At 34.7% G+C, this 15,930-nt stretch overlaps 1 protein-coding gene across 3 annotated transcripts in view; it reads left to right on the top strand.

Moving 5' to 3' along the window:
- The window catches only part of OTOGL (otogelin like), a gene marked incomplete at both ends in the record, with an annotated part of 129,943 nt that extends 114,852 nt beyond the window's left edge, over nt 1-15,091 (top strand). For all 3 annotated transcript variants that reach the window (XM_080811915.1, XM_080811913.1, XM_080811914.1), the window contains 11 exons: nt 574-681; nt 2,081-2,182; nt 2,676-2,780; nt 2,867-2,907; nt 4,980-5,043; nt 6,502-6,680; nt 7,127-7,231; nt 9,859-9,978; nt 11,360-11,405; nt 14,144-14,223; nt 14,891-15,091. In XM_080811915.1, the coding sequence (XP_080668041.1) occupies nt 574-681; nt 2,081-2,182; nt 2,676-2,780; nt 2,867-2,907; nt 4,980-5,043; nt 6,502-6,680; nt 7,127-7,231; nt 9,859-9,978; nt 11,360-11,405; nt 14,144-14,223; nt 14,891-15,091 (1,151 nt within the window). The remainder of the gene's footprint in view (nt 1-573; nt 682-2,080; nt 2,183-2,675; nt 2,781-2,866; nt 2,908-4,979; nt 5,044-6,501; nt 6,681-7,126; nt 7,232-9,858; nt 9,979-11,359; nt 11,406-14,143; nt 14,224-14,890) is intronic.
- Nucleotides 15,092-15,930: the final 839 nt, after the last annotated feature.

Below are 15,930 nucleotides of genomic sequence, written 5' to 3'. Positions count from 1 at the left end.
AACTTCAATAGCAAATAGTTTAATCACTCATGCCTGTGTAGTAAAGCCTCTATAATAAACCCCAAAAAGAATGAGGTTTAGAGAACTTCCAGGTTGGTGAATACAAGGAAATTCAGGGAATGGTGTGCTCTGAGATAGAAAAGCCCCTTACCCTTTCCCTATACCTTGCCCTATGTATCTCCTCCATCTGGCTATTCCTGAGTTATATTCTTTTATTAAAAACATGGTGATCTGGTACACAAAGTGTTTCTCTGAGTTCTGCTGGCTGCTCTAGCAAATTAATCAAACCCAAGGAGGAGGTTGTGGAAACCCCTGATTTATAGCCAGTCAGCCAGAAAGGAGCACAGGTAACAAGCGGGGCTTGTAACTGGTGTCTGTAGATAGTGTCAGAATTGAGTTGAATTGTAGGACACCCAACTGGTATCTAGAGAATTACTCCGTGCTGTGGGGGAACCCTCCCCCAGCAAATACACACTGAGGTAGCAGGTTATATTTAAATTCAAAGAGAAATAAACCATATGACTTTATCATTTCACTCTATACAAATTTTCAAATAACTTGGTGTTTCTGCAGAATGTGACCCATTGAAATGTCCCAGTATTTCAACACTAGAATGCAGAGAAGACCAATTCATGATTCAAGTCCAACAAGAAGAGCCTTGCTGTTTTTCTCCTCTCTGTGGTGAGTGTTCTGGGAGATAACTTTTTGGAACAAAGGGAGAGTGTACGGAAAATCTCTTATTTGACATGAATTTCATGGAACCGATGGTAACCAATATCCTGGTTGATATACTGATAGGAATTCAACTGAATAATGACAATTGAAAAGAAAGTTTGGCATTTTAAATGACTCGACGATTATGATAGTTAGCACTACTTTCCCTTATTATTTATATGGACTATATATATATATATACATCAGTCAAAACATACTCAAGACAATATAATTTTTTTTTTTTTCTTTAGTGAGGCTAGTACCAGTTGTTTTTAGAGAAAAATTTAGCCTTGGCTTTCCTTGAAAAACCAACTGAAATAACGGACTCTGCTAAGCCATTGGAGAACCTCTTTAAAACTTGATTTTATATATCATGTGTGATGTATGTGTGAGCATGGGGATGATGGAATAGAATGGTAGAAATGAAAGGTGTCTGGGAAAAGAATACATGAGCTATATATTCTGTCCGATGAAATGGACATTGAAAAAATAAAAAGTTCTCTATCTTCCATTTCAAGTGAATCTTCAGATCAAAGACTGGTGATTAATGTAGGTTTCAGGTGTATCTATGGAAATCAAAACACATCTCTTTTTACCAGTTAAGCTTCTTTGGGTGCAAGGGGTAAAACGGACTGATCACAGCTAGCTTACACACAACCAATTACTGGAAGGCTTGGGGATTTTGTAGGATCAAGATGAAGCAGAACAACCAAGCCCTGGGAAGGAGAGACACCATCCACTCCAGGTGGCAGTCACTAATGACTGAGTCAGCAACACCCATTTCCTGCCTTGATGTGCCTCTGTTTTGATTCAAATGCCATAGAAAGAGTTTCTGATTTGTCTAATGTGGGTTGTTCCTACACAGAGACCTGCTGAGAGTCAGGCACCTTTATTAAGAGTCATTCCAAGGCAGTGTGGGTGGGACAATTCGTCAAGGTCTTTCAGAGAATTGTAATTGAAATGGGAAAGGGATACTGAACAGCCCAAAAGAACAGGTGCCTACTCTATTATTCTTCCACAAATTAGAGTAATCAAAGGTAGCAAATTCAGAAAACTGAAGTAAATAAGTCAATGACATTTTGATCCTAGGAAAAAGAAAGTTGCTCTAGAAAAGTTAACACTCTCTATTTCCGGTAAGATGGTGTTTTTTCTCTGTCACTGTGTTTGGAAAGCTTATAGCAATATGCTTGGTAGTACTGTTTTCATGACCGAGTGAGGAGATCTGTCATTAAAGCCTTATTTTCCCTGTTTCTTATTTTATTAAACATTATTTCATGTTGATTTTTACATGTGTGTAGTAATCCAAATTGATGGACAGTTTGTTTTTAGCTCAGTTGTGACTTCTGGCTTTTCGTTTTACCTTCAGTTTGTGAATCTTGCACCGAACCTATTCCGCTATGTACTGATGGGGAATTTCTCACTGTGGATCTTAATACCACACATTTCTGTTGTCCACGGTATTATTGTGGTAAGTGTATCTTAACTAACTTAAAACATTCAGCTATATCCAATATTTAAGAAGCCTCATGGATCTTCATCGTGCTGTTATATCAGACCTTCGTTGAATTCTATATATAAAATATATATTAAGTATATGTAATATTTTTTCACATCTAAGAGCTCTTCTTGGATAATATTACCTCCCCAAAATAGATTACTATGACTCTGCTCATCATCCTAGAATTTCCAGCTTCCCAGGTGATTCCATACATTCTCTACTTCCTTTCTCTACGTGCACACCTGGCATGTCTCAGGGCCCTTCACCTGCTGCCGTGGTTCTACTACTGTTCTATCTGCGTGGGAGTCATGTATTCCATCTCCAGTGATACATGGCAAGTGAGCGGTGGGAGAGGTATGAGGCCATGCACTGCATCAGCAGTGGCTGTGAGCTAACTGGTAGGCAGTGAGGACAAGCTTTTACAAGAAGCGAATCTTTATCCATGGAATTTTTTTCTATTTAGTTTGTGACCCACATCTTTGTCCTGCACCACTACTCAACTGTGCAGAGGATATGAAGCTTGTGAAAGAAAATGTATCTGGTCAATGTTGTCCAACATGGCATTGCGGTAACTAATTTTCATACTTCATAGTTTTTATTACAGTACAGTGATATATTCTGACCAGTATAAATATATTGATTTTTGCCTTCTAGAATGTAGCTGTGAAAGCCTTGTTATGCCAACCTGCGAAGTGGTAAGAATACATATTTTGATTGGATTTTCATATTATTTAAATCAGTTTATTCTTCTTATTTCTTCTTTCTTTTAAAGTTATTTCTGAGTTCTCAGAGTAGATTAAAGTAACATACTCTGGTATCAGGGAGCAGTAAACCCTTTTTATTTACTGGAGATAAGAAGACATAATCCATTATTTTTTTCACTGGTGACTGAATCTACTAGCCTTATATCCACTTAGCTGGTCTTAAAATGAAGCAAAACATTGAAAGAAAGAGTACCTCAATATTAAGAAGTGTCCCCAGAGATTTTTCAAGAAATTGTGCCAATGATGCATCTGTTGTGGAGGAGGAGGGTATATAAACATGTAACTGTTGGTATTTTCTTAAGAGTTATCTACGAACATTTTGTAAATAAGGAAGTTGAGGTCTAAAAAGAGCAAATGATTGACCGCGATCTTTAGGACTAAAACCAAGGGTTGTTTTATGTCTGTGTCTCCTTTTGTGTATTTCTTTATTCTTCTACTCTGCGGTAACTCTTTCATTTCCCTTAGAAACTATAGCCCAGACATAAGTAAAAAACAAACAAAAAAAAAGCAAGTTAAAACTGCCTTGTTTTTATTCCTGCCTGGACTCCTCTTACCTGTGCTTCATTTTCCTCACTTGCAATAGAAAAAGAATGACAATACCTTTATCATACGAATAAAATAAGTTAATATAAATTACTTAGTACCTGACACACAGAACTCAATAAGTATTAGCTGCAATTATTATGATAAAATAAACACTTATACTCAGAATGTTAGCCACAAGGTACAGATCATCATGGAGAACTTTCTAGGGATGTTAACCATCAAGAAAAATTTGGAAGAAAGTGATAGGTTAGGATAATGGATGAGAGGCGTTGAACTATTCTAGATAGAGGCTAGGTTGATCATGAATAAATGCACCAAAGTATGAGGCAAGATAGGTATGCTGAAAGATAGCAACTTCTCTCACACCTTGAAAAAAACATCCAGCTCTTGGTTTCAGCTCAGATCATGATCTCAGGGTCGTGAGATCCATTTGCACCTTGGGCTCTCCACTCAGCACAGAGTCCGGTTGACATTTTTCCCCTCTTCTTCCCCCTGGCCTCACCCCACTCCTCACTTGCACTTGCACTCTCTCTCTCTCTCTCTCAAATTAATAAATTAAGTAATTAAAATCTTAGAAAAAAGAATAATATTAATTTTATTACTGATATCATATGAAAAACGCACTCAGGAAAAGTTAATACTTAAAAATGCAATTCTTCAAACTTTAAACCTGGTACTACACCAAGAAGAACTTATACTGATTCTGACAGGGCAATGTTTAAGCATCTGTATGACAACAATTTATTGACACTTAAAGGTTATACCACACTTTCTGTGTGTCCACCCTATTGTAAGTTCTTTCCCTGAACTGACCCATTTATTTCTCCAAATAAACCTAAGAGGTAGGCAATGTTATTATCCCCGTTTTACAGATGAGGGGAGTGAGGAGAAGCCTGGCTCAGTAACCTTCCTGAGATCACACAACTAGTAGGCAGCAAAGGCAGGATGGGCACAGAGCAGCCTTATTTCTGAGTCTGTGCTATTAGTCTCTCGACTATACTCTTCTGCTCCTGATTTATATGCTGTAGCAACCTTGCCCCATGCAAACATCAGAACCTTGGACCAAGAACATTTGCACCAACAAAAATTTCCAGGATTAGCACATATTTTCTTGTCTCAAATTATCCACTAGATGCCTTGAATCCAACAATATCTTCAATTGTTGGATTAAACATAAAGAACTTCTCTACTTTAACTCATTTAATAGATAAATTAAAGTTTAGAGAGGTTAAGTGATCCATAATCATATTGTTTATTGTGAATTTTTTCTGTGGGCTGTTAATTAATGACCACTGGGTTAATCAAAGCATTTTCACTATCAAATATTTAATAAGCACTTGATAAGTGTCTGGCTATGTAGTAGGGAACTTACTAAATGCTGTACTGTGTATATGTTTTTATAGTTGCCATAAAATAAGCTGTATAAATCATATTTAATAATAATATCTTTCTAATAGGGAGAATTTACTGCAATAGACCGTAACTTTCAGAGTGACTGTGGATGTGTACAGTATATCTGTGGTAACTATGTTTTACCTAGCTTTTAAATGATATGAATATTATTGGTATCTGTTGTTCACTATTCATAAATTAAAAATATTTTCTTTGAGTTGTATTACACATTTTAAACCATTTTGCCAGTTTTCGAGTAAAAAATGCACTATTATTTTTCAGTTGCCTCTTTTGTAATACCTGTAAATGTTCTGACAAATATGTTAATGGGACAGAAAAATGAATGCGTTTGTCAGAAGCTTTGCAGAATTTAAAGTTGATTCTACGTTTTTTACATATATATATTTAATATTTTAAAAATAGGCATCTAAAAGGGAGAATTTTTGTAACTGTTCTATCATTATGGATGTTAACATTGCAAAACATAGAACTGATTTTTCTATAAAATCATAAATCTTCTTTTATGTATTAGTGAGTTAATAAAAAACCTTTAATTCAACAGTTTGAGATTTTTGCATTTTTTTTCTTTTTTTTTTAAAGATTTTATTTATTTATTTGACAGACAGATCACAAGTAGGCAGGGAGGCAGGCAGAGAGAGAAGGGAGGAAGCAGGCTCCCTGCTGAGCAGAGAGCCCGATGCGGGGCTCGATCCCAGGACGCTGGGATCATGACCTGAGCCGAAGGCAGTGGCTTTAACCCACTGAGCCACCCAGGCGCCCCAAGAGATTTTTGCATTTTTATATACAAGAAAGTTTAAGAGCTTCTGAGCTGAGTCTTCATCACTATGGTAGCCTAACTTAATATGCTTCTATTTGTATTGGCCACTGTCATCATCGAGTATGATGTACAAGACTATATTTTGCATCACAACAAAATTGAAAATTTTCTCTCCAAAGAACAATTGGGGTGCCTGGGTGACTCAGTCGGTTAAGCGTCTGCCTTTGGCTAGGGTCATGACCCCAGCGTCCTGGGATCAAGTCCCACATCGGACTCCTTGATCGGTGGGGACCCTGCTTCTCCCTCTGCCTCTGCCTGCCACTCTGCCTGCCTGTACTCTCTCTCTTTCTGACAAACAAATAAATAAAATCTTAAAAAAAAAAAAAAACATGAAATGTTAGTGCTACCATTAAGAGCCCTACTACTGTTGATTTATATTTTGCTTCTGTCTATCTCCACTCCCCCAAATTGTCATGTCGTGTTTCCAGAAGAGAGAATAACAAAGAAGTAGCTTGATGATAATTCTACAATTCTGGAGTCTGTGATGAAGTATAGCTTTTGAAGGCAGTTTAAACAGTAAAGAGGAGTTGAGTTTACAGACCACTTTCTTATTGTATGTTAAGGAATGAATGTGCAACATTCATCATTAAGTAAACTCATTGAGTTGTTAACAATATATAGAGGTAAAGATCTTTATTGGTTTTGAAAAAATTGCACATCATAATGAAAACATAAATATAAATAAAAGTTCCATTGATTGATTAATAAAAAACTCAAAATAGTACTTTTCACTGACTTTCTTTTCTTAGAAAAAGATGATGTGTGCGTATTTCAAGAAGTATCAGTATTGAATCCTGGCCAATCTATGATAAAGTATTTGGAAGGGGACTTTTGTTATACAGTGGAGTGTCTGGAAGAAAAAGATAACCATACAGGCTTTCACACTCTGAATTTTACAATAGTGAATTGCTCAAAAGAATGTGACATTGTAAGTATTCTTTGTAAGTCATTCCAGTGGAGACTTAAATTAATCATAAAATGGCAGCTATAGAATTTTAACTAGGGAACATGGCATAAGTTAAAAGTATATACTTGAATAGTTCAATAACCTATTAATGTGTAATATATGTCTATAATGCATATTTTCCTTTTCCTGTGTATGTTCCTGAGCCATATTATCTATTTATCTATATAGCTTGCTTGACCAGCTTGATGAATCTTGGCTGCTAGATGTAAAGTTTAATATTTACTTCACTTTCTAATACAGCCGTATAAAGTCGGTTATTATTTGAAGTGCCTCAAATTCAACCTTTAAAATGCTTACAGGTGTTCCAAGAGAGCATATAGTTATATTGGGAAGCACTTCCAGAATGGATTCATTAAAAATACTGGTATTGTTTTGTGGCTAATTAAATGTATTATCATTATATCCAGCACCAGGTGTATACCCCGTCTCCAAGTGATTATGATTGCTGTGGTACCTGCAAAAATGTATCCTGCAAATTTCGAATGGAAAATGGAACATCAGTTATATATGAGGTAGGAATTCCTTAGTTCCTAAAGTAAGTTCTTTGGAGGGTAACTCTCCATGCTGTTTTCTGAAGAAGATGTTCTGAAGTCAAATAATTTGAAAAATATCACAGGTGCACACACACACAGAGTTCTACACATAATAAACACACTCATATACAGCACACAAGACACAATTACATTTGTTACATTTTAAAGTTTCTGATAATTCCTGCTATAAAGGAATATGTTGAACTCATTTCTCAAACTCATTTTTTTTTCCAGATATGAGGAAAATGGGCTTTGAGAATTGCTTATTTCTAATCATTAGAACAAAGGGGAAAAAAACATTATTTTATTCACAAATTTAAAAAGAAGTATTTTAAAGTAAGATATTGAAAAAACAAAGGGGGGAACACCTGGGTGGCTCAGTCAGTTGGGTGTCTGCCTTCAGCTCAGATCATGATCCCAGAGTCTGGGGATTGAGTTCTGCAATGGGCTCCCTGCTCATTGGGGTGTCTGCTTCTCCCACTACCCCTCACCCTTCTTGTGCTCTCACTCTCCCTCTCTTTCTTTCAAATAGATAAATAAAATCTTTAAAAGAAATTTTAAAAATGAAACATTTTAACAGAAGTAAACTCATGAGGTTAACATTTAATTATTTTGGGTATTGAAGATTTTACTGGGTAAATAAAAGATTGAGAATATTTGCCAATTGTTTTTTTTTTTTTAAAGAAAACCTCAAGAGTCAGTAATGCTATATCACATCTTTTCAGCAAAAATAATAAAATAATTATTCAGAATTCTCTTATAGTCTCATAATAACTCCATATAGGTTTATAGACTGACCTACTCCTTCCCTAGAAGAGAAAAATGAGACTATCTATTATTAGTGCAGTTTTTAGTGATGTCACCAGATGTAGGAGTGTCACTAATTTTTTATAACTTACATTACCTTAAAGTTGTTCCAATTTATTATTGCCATTTTTAAATTTTTCCATTCATAGTTTAATTAGTTAGAGGTCTTACTTCTGGTGTTCTTAATTACATGGGATTACTCACATACCCTCCAAACAGATTTCTCCAATCCTGTGCATTTTATTAAGTAAGAAAGATGACCAATGGTCTTCTTGTGCCATAACCCATGTTTCACAGTTATGTGCAAGCTAGTGTTACTGATTTAATTAGTGTTGTTGGTATTGTTTGTTTTATCCTAGCAATATTTCTGTTTTATAATATATTATTTTAAAGAAGGTTTTTTGATAACAGAAGCTTCTAAAATGATGAGGAAGTCATAGGTGTCAGTGAGAGAAAATGAACCAGAGTTTACTTGAAAAAAACATAGAAATCTGGGGCTTTTAGTAAAAGGACAACATAATCTCCATAATCAAAAATCCAGGAACCATCTATGTATATAACTAATATTCACAGTGAGAGCCTGAAATGTAAATAAAAGACAAAATTATGTTCAGAATATTTTTTGAGAACTCAACAGGTAAAGCAATCAAGGTAAATATACATCAAGATCGTTAACTTTTGCTCTTTCAAAGATAAGCTTTAATTATCTAGGAATCTAATTTCTATGGAAGAACTAATTTTTGATTTCAGATAAGATAGTACTATTAGAACTGAATATTGGAATTACTATTTGAATTTGAATATTTTATTTTCTCTTTTACCCGGACTTGTAGATCTTTTCTAATTGATCTAAAAGATCTCAAGAGTGGTGCCTGGGTGGCTCAGTGGGTTAAAGCCTCGCCTTTGGCTCAAGTCATGATCTCAGGGTCCTGGGATCCAGCCCCGCATCAGGCTCTCTGCTCAGCAGGGAGCCTGCTTCCTCCTCCCCCCGCCCCCACCGCCTGCCTCTCTATCTCTCTGTCTGTCAAATAAATAAATAAAATCTTAAAAAAAAAAAAGATCTAAAGATATGTAAGTTAAAATAGAATCTGGAGAAAAAGAAGTTCATCAAAATTCCTTATGGTACAAGGAATCTTCAAGTCAGAGTTTGGCTAGCATTTTAAAATGTGGGTTATAAAATAAAAATACAGATTGACAACTACCAGCCCAATAATTATAACATGTCCAGCTGCTTTTATTTCTAAATTAGAATTCTGAAATCAGGAATGAAATAGTTACTATGTTTAAAAATTTGCTAAAGGAATAGAGATATGTTTTAAAACAATGATAAGGGGTGTAGAACTAGAAGCAAAAGTCAGTAATCACTGTCATCCAAAGATTTTTTAATTGTTTTGCTGATAAGGGAGTAGAAGGAAGGATAAACAAATCTCAAGAAAGGAGGCATATTAGCTAATATGATTTGTTGTTTTATAATTAGTGAGGGAACAATAGAGCAAGACCTTTGACACATGGCCAAATTGGGTAATTAATCTTGTAGTAGAAACAGATACCTATTTGTTTCTTTCCTCTATTGCTTTACTTCACATTTACATCTCAGTTCTGGTATGAAATCAAACACACATACATGCACACACCCCATCTATGTATTTTTATTCCTTTTAGATAAATTTGGGGATATTTCCAGATGGACATTTTATACCACAAGAAGTTCTCTGCATCTTGACTTGGAGAGAAAATATTCTACTTAAGAAATATATCAGATTTTAATAAACAAAACAGTAACTTTCTCTTATTTTTAGGAGGGGAGTACCTGGCATTATAATTGTACCACATATGAATGTGTTAAGACTGACGAAGGGACAATGATTCTGAACTACAGTATGGTCTGTCCCCCTTTTAATGAGACTGAATGCAAAATGGTTTGTACCTTATCGTGTCTAAGAAAATGTAGTATTACATAGAATTTAGGAAATATGTTTTCAAAGGTTGTACATACCTATGTTTTGGCTTATTTACTTTGGTGTATGTTTTATTTTCACGTGTATGTAAAAGCTCTATTATACGTCTTCAGCTTGCCACTTTGAGTTATAGATGGTGTTCCAAATAACTTTGATTCACCCTAAAGGGATATTGTGCTAGTTCAAAGAATTATTGAAAAATCATTTGATCAGTAGACCTAGCCTCTCTTTCAGTATGAATTGATAATCTATTGGAGGCTGGCCAATTTTACTTCTTAAACACACAGCCAGAATTTATGATGCCGTTCCCTTTTGAATACAAGCTGGCCTAAGTCAGATTTGTCTTGACTCCTCTGAGCACGGCCCTGGTGGAACCTGGCGTATATGACAGCACCGCTGATCCTTTAGGGGAGATACCTCAACTCCTTATTCTCTCAGAGAAGAGTCCACTGGGAGAGTAGATTTTTGGAGGCGATACTTTTTTCTTGTAAGATCCCTTATAGCTTTAACTAGTTTGGAGATAGTAATCCTTCATGAAAAGTGAGCTTTGTTCTATTGTGTAGGCCATATTTTTCTTAAGTGTGCACAAATAGCCTAGTCTCATTGATTTTTTTTTTCTCCCCAAGATGTGCCCTTTTAGTGATGGTGGCTAGCTAGCTGGGTAGGTAGATATCATGTATAATAAAGTAATAGAATTTCAGCTCTGAAAAGAATCTTAGGCATCATCTTATTTCACAGATTCATTTTTATAGCACAAATTCTTTTACTTATATTGTAATTGGTAAGTTACTAAAAGCAATTAGCGGCTTACTGTAAGAATTCAAAAAGATAATCAATAAAAGTTTTCTTAATTTAGTCCTAGGCAAGAGTCATCCTGAAGCAAGCGATTTTTTTTTTTTAAATATTAAAGAAAAAGATACATCATTTTAACATTCAATTATATTCAGGAACTTAGTCTTATCTCATAGAGTACCTTAGGTTATTTCAAGGAGTTGAAAAAAACATAACGGCCTCAATTTAGAGTACCTATTAGTTCTCTGCTTTGGTAAGAATTTTTTGTGCATTATTGAAAATGTTTTTAATAAATAAATAAATAATGTGTTCTTTTAAGTAAGTTAATCTCTTTGCACTTTACTGGTGAAGAAATAACAAAAATTTAAACAAAATATCAGCTCCTTATTTTAAAAACAAATTCTCATTAGAAATAGTTAAATTTCTATAATTTTCCAATAAAGGCTTTGTGATATTTAATAAAAACACCAAGAGAGTTAGTTTTCTATTTCTAGTCCAATAAGACATGAACAAACACTGAGCTTTGACTTTATTCTTTCTCTTTTCCTAGAATGAAGGGATTGTAAAGCTTTATAATGAAGGCTGTTGCAAGATCTGTAAGTGAGGACATATTATATGCGTTAATATGATTAGTTCTAATTGCTCATGGTGATTATGATCTTTCTCATAAAATTCAGATGTTATGATGCAAGGAGGGAAGCACATTTTATAATGTTATTATTTAAATGTTTGTCATGTGGTTAATTATTTTGTAATTTAGTCTTCTGGAGTATGAATGAAGTATTTTTAATTCAGATGAATTTTAACCTAAATATCAGAAATTTCTTTATTGTTGTATTTCCCAAAAGGCATTGCATAGGATTTTAATATAGGTTTTAAGTTTAAAAGGTCTCTTTGGTCAAATTTGCTTGAAACATGCTGGGCTACACCAAGTTGAGTAGGTTATGATGAGAATGGCATTTTGACTTCAATAAGGACCTTGGATTCTATAACTCCATGCTGATTATTCAACAAGTAGGTCCATTTTGTTATCCGAGGGCAGGCAGGGGAAGATCTATGCAACTGACCATAATCCTTCTATTTAATGCCTGCCACACATTGGCACAATCAAGCCCCCTAAAGATGGTGTTGTAACCAATCTTTCTTTACAACAGTTCTGGGAGGTAGATGGAGAGGTAGGTATGGTTTCCTCTACAGATAAGGAAATGAAGGTTCAGAAAAGTTGGTTGCACTAATCAGTAATGGACTCAGGCCTGTCTAATGCCCAGGTCCAGGACCTTTCAATTCTGCCAAGTTCTCTGAAGTTGCAGAATAACACCAACCTACCTCAGTTTCTCCCATCTGACATGTAGGGACTTGTGAAATAGCTTCTGCTTTGGTATCACAAAATCCTTATCTACAGACTTTGTTTCTGGGTGACTGGGCTATCTTGGACAGACTGGATGTTGGATACTATTGCAGATACCGTGCTTAAGCAAATGTATTCCAATAGTCTTTAAGAAATGAATAGGAAATGCCTCTTGGTACTAATAATATCAGCCAGCTAATAATACATTTAAGCTGTCCCGTCATATTCATTGCACAAATTAGCTAATCAAATAGATTTCTATGAGGTGCCTGTCACGTATCAGACACTCTTTTAGGCACAGGGACTATGATAGTGAATGAAACAGTACCTGCATGCCCTAGTGCATATTATGAAGAAGGAGAAGAAATAATGAACACATAAATATATACTATTGTGTCAGGTAGAGATGAGTGACATAAAGAAAATTAGTACAGAATAAAAGGGATGGAGAGTGGGGAACTGGGTTGCTAATTTAAGTGAGTGGTTGGAGAGCGCCTCTGTGGTGAGGTGTCATCTGGGTAGAGACTGAGTGTCTGAATCCAGCCAGGAAGAATAACAAGTATGGAAAGCAGAGGAAATAGCAAAGTTTGGCTAAGCACAAGGATGAAGGTGACAGAAAGAAGAGGGTGGATACCTTATAGGTCACATTAAAGATGATTTCTTCCTTAACTCTTCTTTCTTCTGACATGAGAATAGAAAGGCTACTAAAGTAACTAACCACTGAGTGAAAGCAGCATAAGGTACACACCAGCCTGCCCTCCCTCATGAACTCTGAACCACCAACCAGACTGTAGTTGGGAGGCAAGAGAAAGGAGAAGGAACAAGCATAGGATTCTGAGGAGGAGCCACAATTGAGATGGAGAAAAACCAAAAGGGCTGTTTCAGAAGCCAAGTGTGAAAAGTATATCAAGGAGGAGAGAGTGAGAGTTGGGGCCAAATGCTGCTGAGAAGTTAAGTAGGATGAGAACTAAGCTATGACCTCTGAAGTTAGCATTTTGAAGGTCAAGAGTGACCATGAGAAGGACAATTTGCTTTCAGGCAATCTTTGCTACTCATCTCTGCTTCAACCTGAGTAGTTTAGCTTTTAGATACTTTACATGTTGGACTTTCATATAAGCACTTAACATAAAAGATTTTGTGGCTAAACTGATTTGGAAACTGAAGATCTAATTCCAATCTTTTGCAAACAAGGAAACTCAGCAGAATGATTTCAGTAACTTTCCTAAAGTAACAAAGCAAGTTATTGTCAGAGTGAAGTAAGAACCTTGGTCTTTTTGCATCCTGATTCAAGGGGTATTTACATATAGCTTTAAATATGTATTCCCAGGTGTCTTATCAAGTGGTCATCCATCACACCACAGAGGCATTTTAATATATCATTAATTAATACAAAGTATTTTAATGTGAGGTCATAAGAGATCATTTCAGAGCCATAAATATTAACTGTAATGACTCATCCATACATTTCAAAATGGTTGATAAATAATTCAATTACCTTCATGTTTGATTTTATATTAAAATCTATTAAGATAAAGTAGTTTTAAATCTGTTTTTAATTTTAAAATAGGTTTATGTATACATGTATAGCTGCCTAATTATGTACATGTATATATACTTCTACATGCAATGTTTCATTCTAAAAATAAAGTAATAATTTTAAAATTTTAAATATATATTTTATCTCTCTATATGATACACACAGGTTGATGTTAACATTATCGCATGTGTAGAATGTTTTGATTCTATTCTAGGACAATAAGGTAAAGAGATAAATACAATGCTAAAAAATATGAGAAAGGCTATTTAGAAAGTGAAAGTAAATATTAAGCATAAAATATTTGAGGGAAATTTTAAGTATACTTTAATATAGGAATGTATTTCATATAAATATATACATTATTTTAAATATAAGCATATGTTTAATTGAATTAAGAAATAATCTGACATGGGCTTTCTGATGAATAAATACATTCTATATTTTATCAGGCAAACGAGAAGAAAGAATATGCCAGAAAGTGATCATTAAATCAATCATAAGGAAACAGGACTGTATAAGTCAAAACCCAGTAAGTGGAAACATATAATTTATTACATAAAGGGCATGTGTCTTTCCAAAAGTATATAGCACTAATACGTTTGTAAGTCAACAAAATACCAACTGTCACAATATTTAACTTTGCATTTATTCATACATTTTAATATTAAAATATTCTGTTTGCAAAGAAGTATAAACTATTCTTGGCATTAATAATCAATAGTTAGGAACCATAATTGCAATCTAGAGAGATGGAAATTAAACCAAATATATATTTGACTACATATTTTTTTAACTATGCAATTTTACTCAGCAAAAATAGTCTTCGTTCTAATTTTACCCCATTTAATGTGACCTACCCAATACTACAGTCTCCACGAGGTATGATATAATACAGATTACCATAGAATCATTAGATTGTGATGAACATTGTACATATACCTGACTAGTTATATGTACACATTTATTTCAGAGTTTATGTCAGCTTTGCTGTCTTAGGTATCATCATGGAACATCTCCTGGGCTTATTCAAGTTATTAAAGTTTAACCTGGTATTTTCTTGCAGTCTTCTAATATACAGAAGCTTGAGACTTATTACAGTGATAATAAAGTTTTGCTTTCATTTGGTATCGTAGGAGAATTGAATAGCCAGTTTTTAAACATTTTAAGAATTCTTTTCTCATTGTCTCTCCTTACAGGTAAATGTTGCATCTTGTGATGGAAAATGCCCATCTGCTACCATATATAACATCAACATTGAGAGCCATCTAAGATTCTGCAAGTGCTGTCGTGAAAATGGAGTGAGAAACTTGTCTGTGCCTCTGTATTGCTCAGGAAATGGCACCGAAGTCATGCACACACTCCAGGAACCTATAGACTGCACATGTCAGTGGAATTAAACTTTTGGATTTCTAGGAACTCTATGCAATAATCATAATGTCAAATGAAGTTACCTTCTAACATCATTATTTAGGCACTGGAAGATTTTAGTAAACATTAATGTATTTTTCAGATGATTGGGATATGGCAATTTAACGCTTGGTACAAATATATGCTATTTCCTAGAAAAAATAATTGTCAAAATAGTTGTCAAAATAAAAATAAATCAAATTTATTGATTTACTCTATTTTAAAGACTCAACTGATTCTAAGTTGTTCAGCTGAGATGCAGTTATGTAGTAACTGCAACATGCCACAGCCCTGGGATATTCTCACCCATTAGAAGATTATTTTGCATTTTCCAGTTGCACCCAATAGTGATTTTTTTGCTTTGCGAGGTCTGCCATAGCTTCCCAAATTAAGATAGCAGTACTCTTTCCTCACTACTGTTTGGTCTGGTAAATCTAATTAGTTAAAGTTGGCATCTGGATAGTCATAAAGAGTAGGATACATAGAGACAGATCATTGAGGTACAGGATTTTAGACTATTTAAATCCTGAATGAATATTAGGGTTGTTATTGCAAATGCCTCTCGTTTTGCAGGTGTACCAGGTCACTGGAAAAGCTCTGTGCCTTATAACAAATGACTTTGTGAATCCCAGTCCAATGCTCTTTTCTTTTGAATGGTATAGTAAGGTGTCTGTCATGGAATCTTTGATTCTTAAAGAGCTTGCTTTGCATAGAATTAAGAATTTTAAATTCAATTCCTTTTAAAGAAATGAAAAATAATGCCACACATACATATGTATACACATACATATAATAGTAATCCCTAATAATAAGAAATGGAGAAATGTAG

Source organism: Martes martes (genome assembly GCF_963455335.1).
Source record: "Martes martes genome assembly, chromosome: 8".
NCBI lineage: Eukaryota > Metazoa > Chordata > Mammalia > Carnivora > Mustelidae > Martes > Martes martes.
The sequence above is the reverse complement of the archived record's forward strand: the minus strand, read 5'-3'. Positions and strand labels throughout refer to the sequence as shown.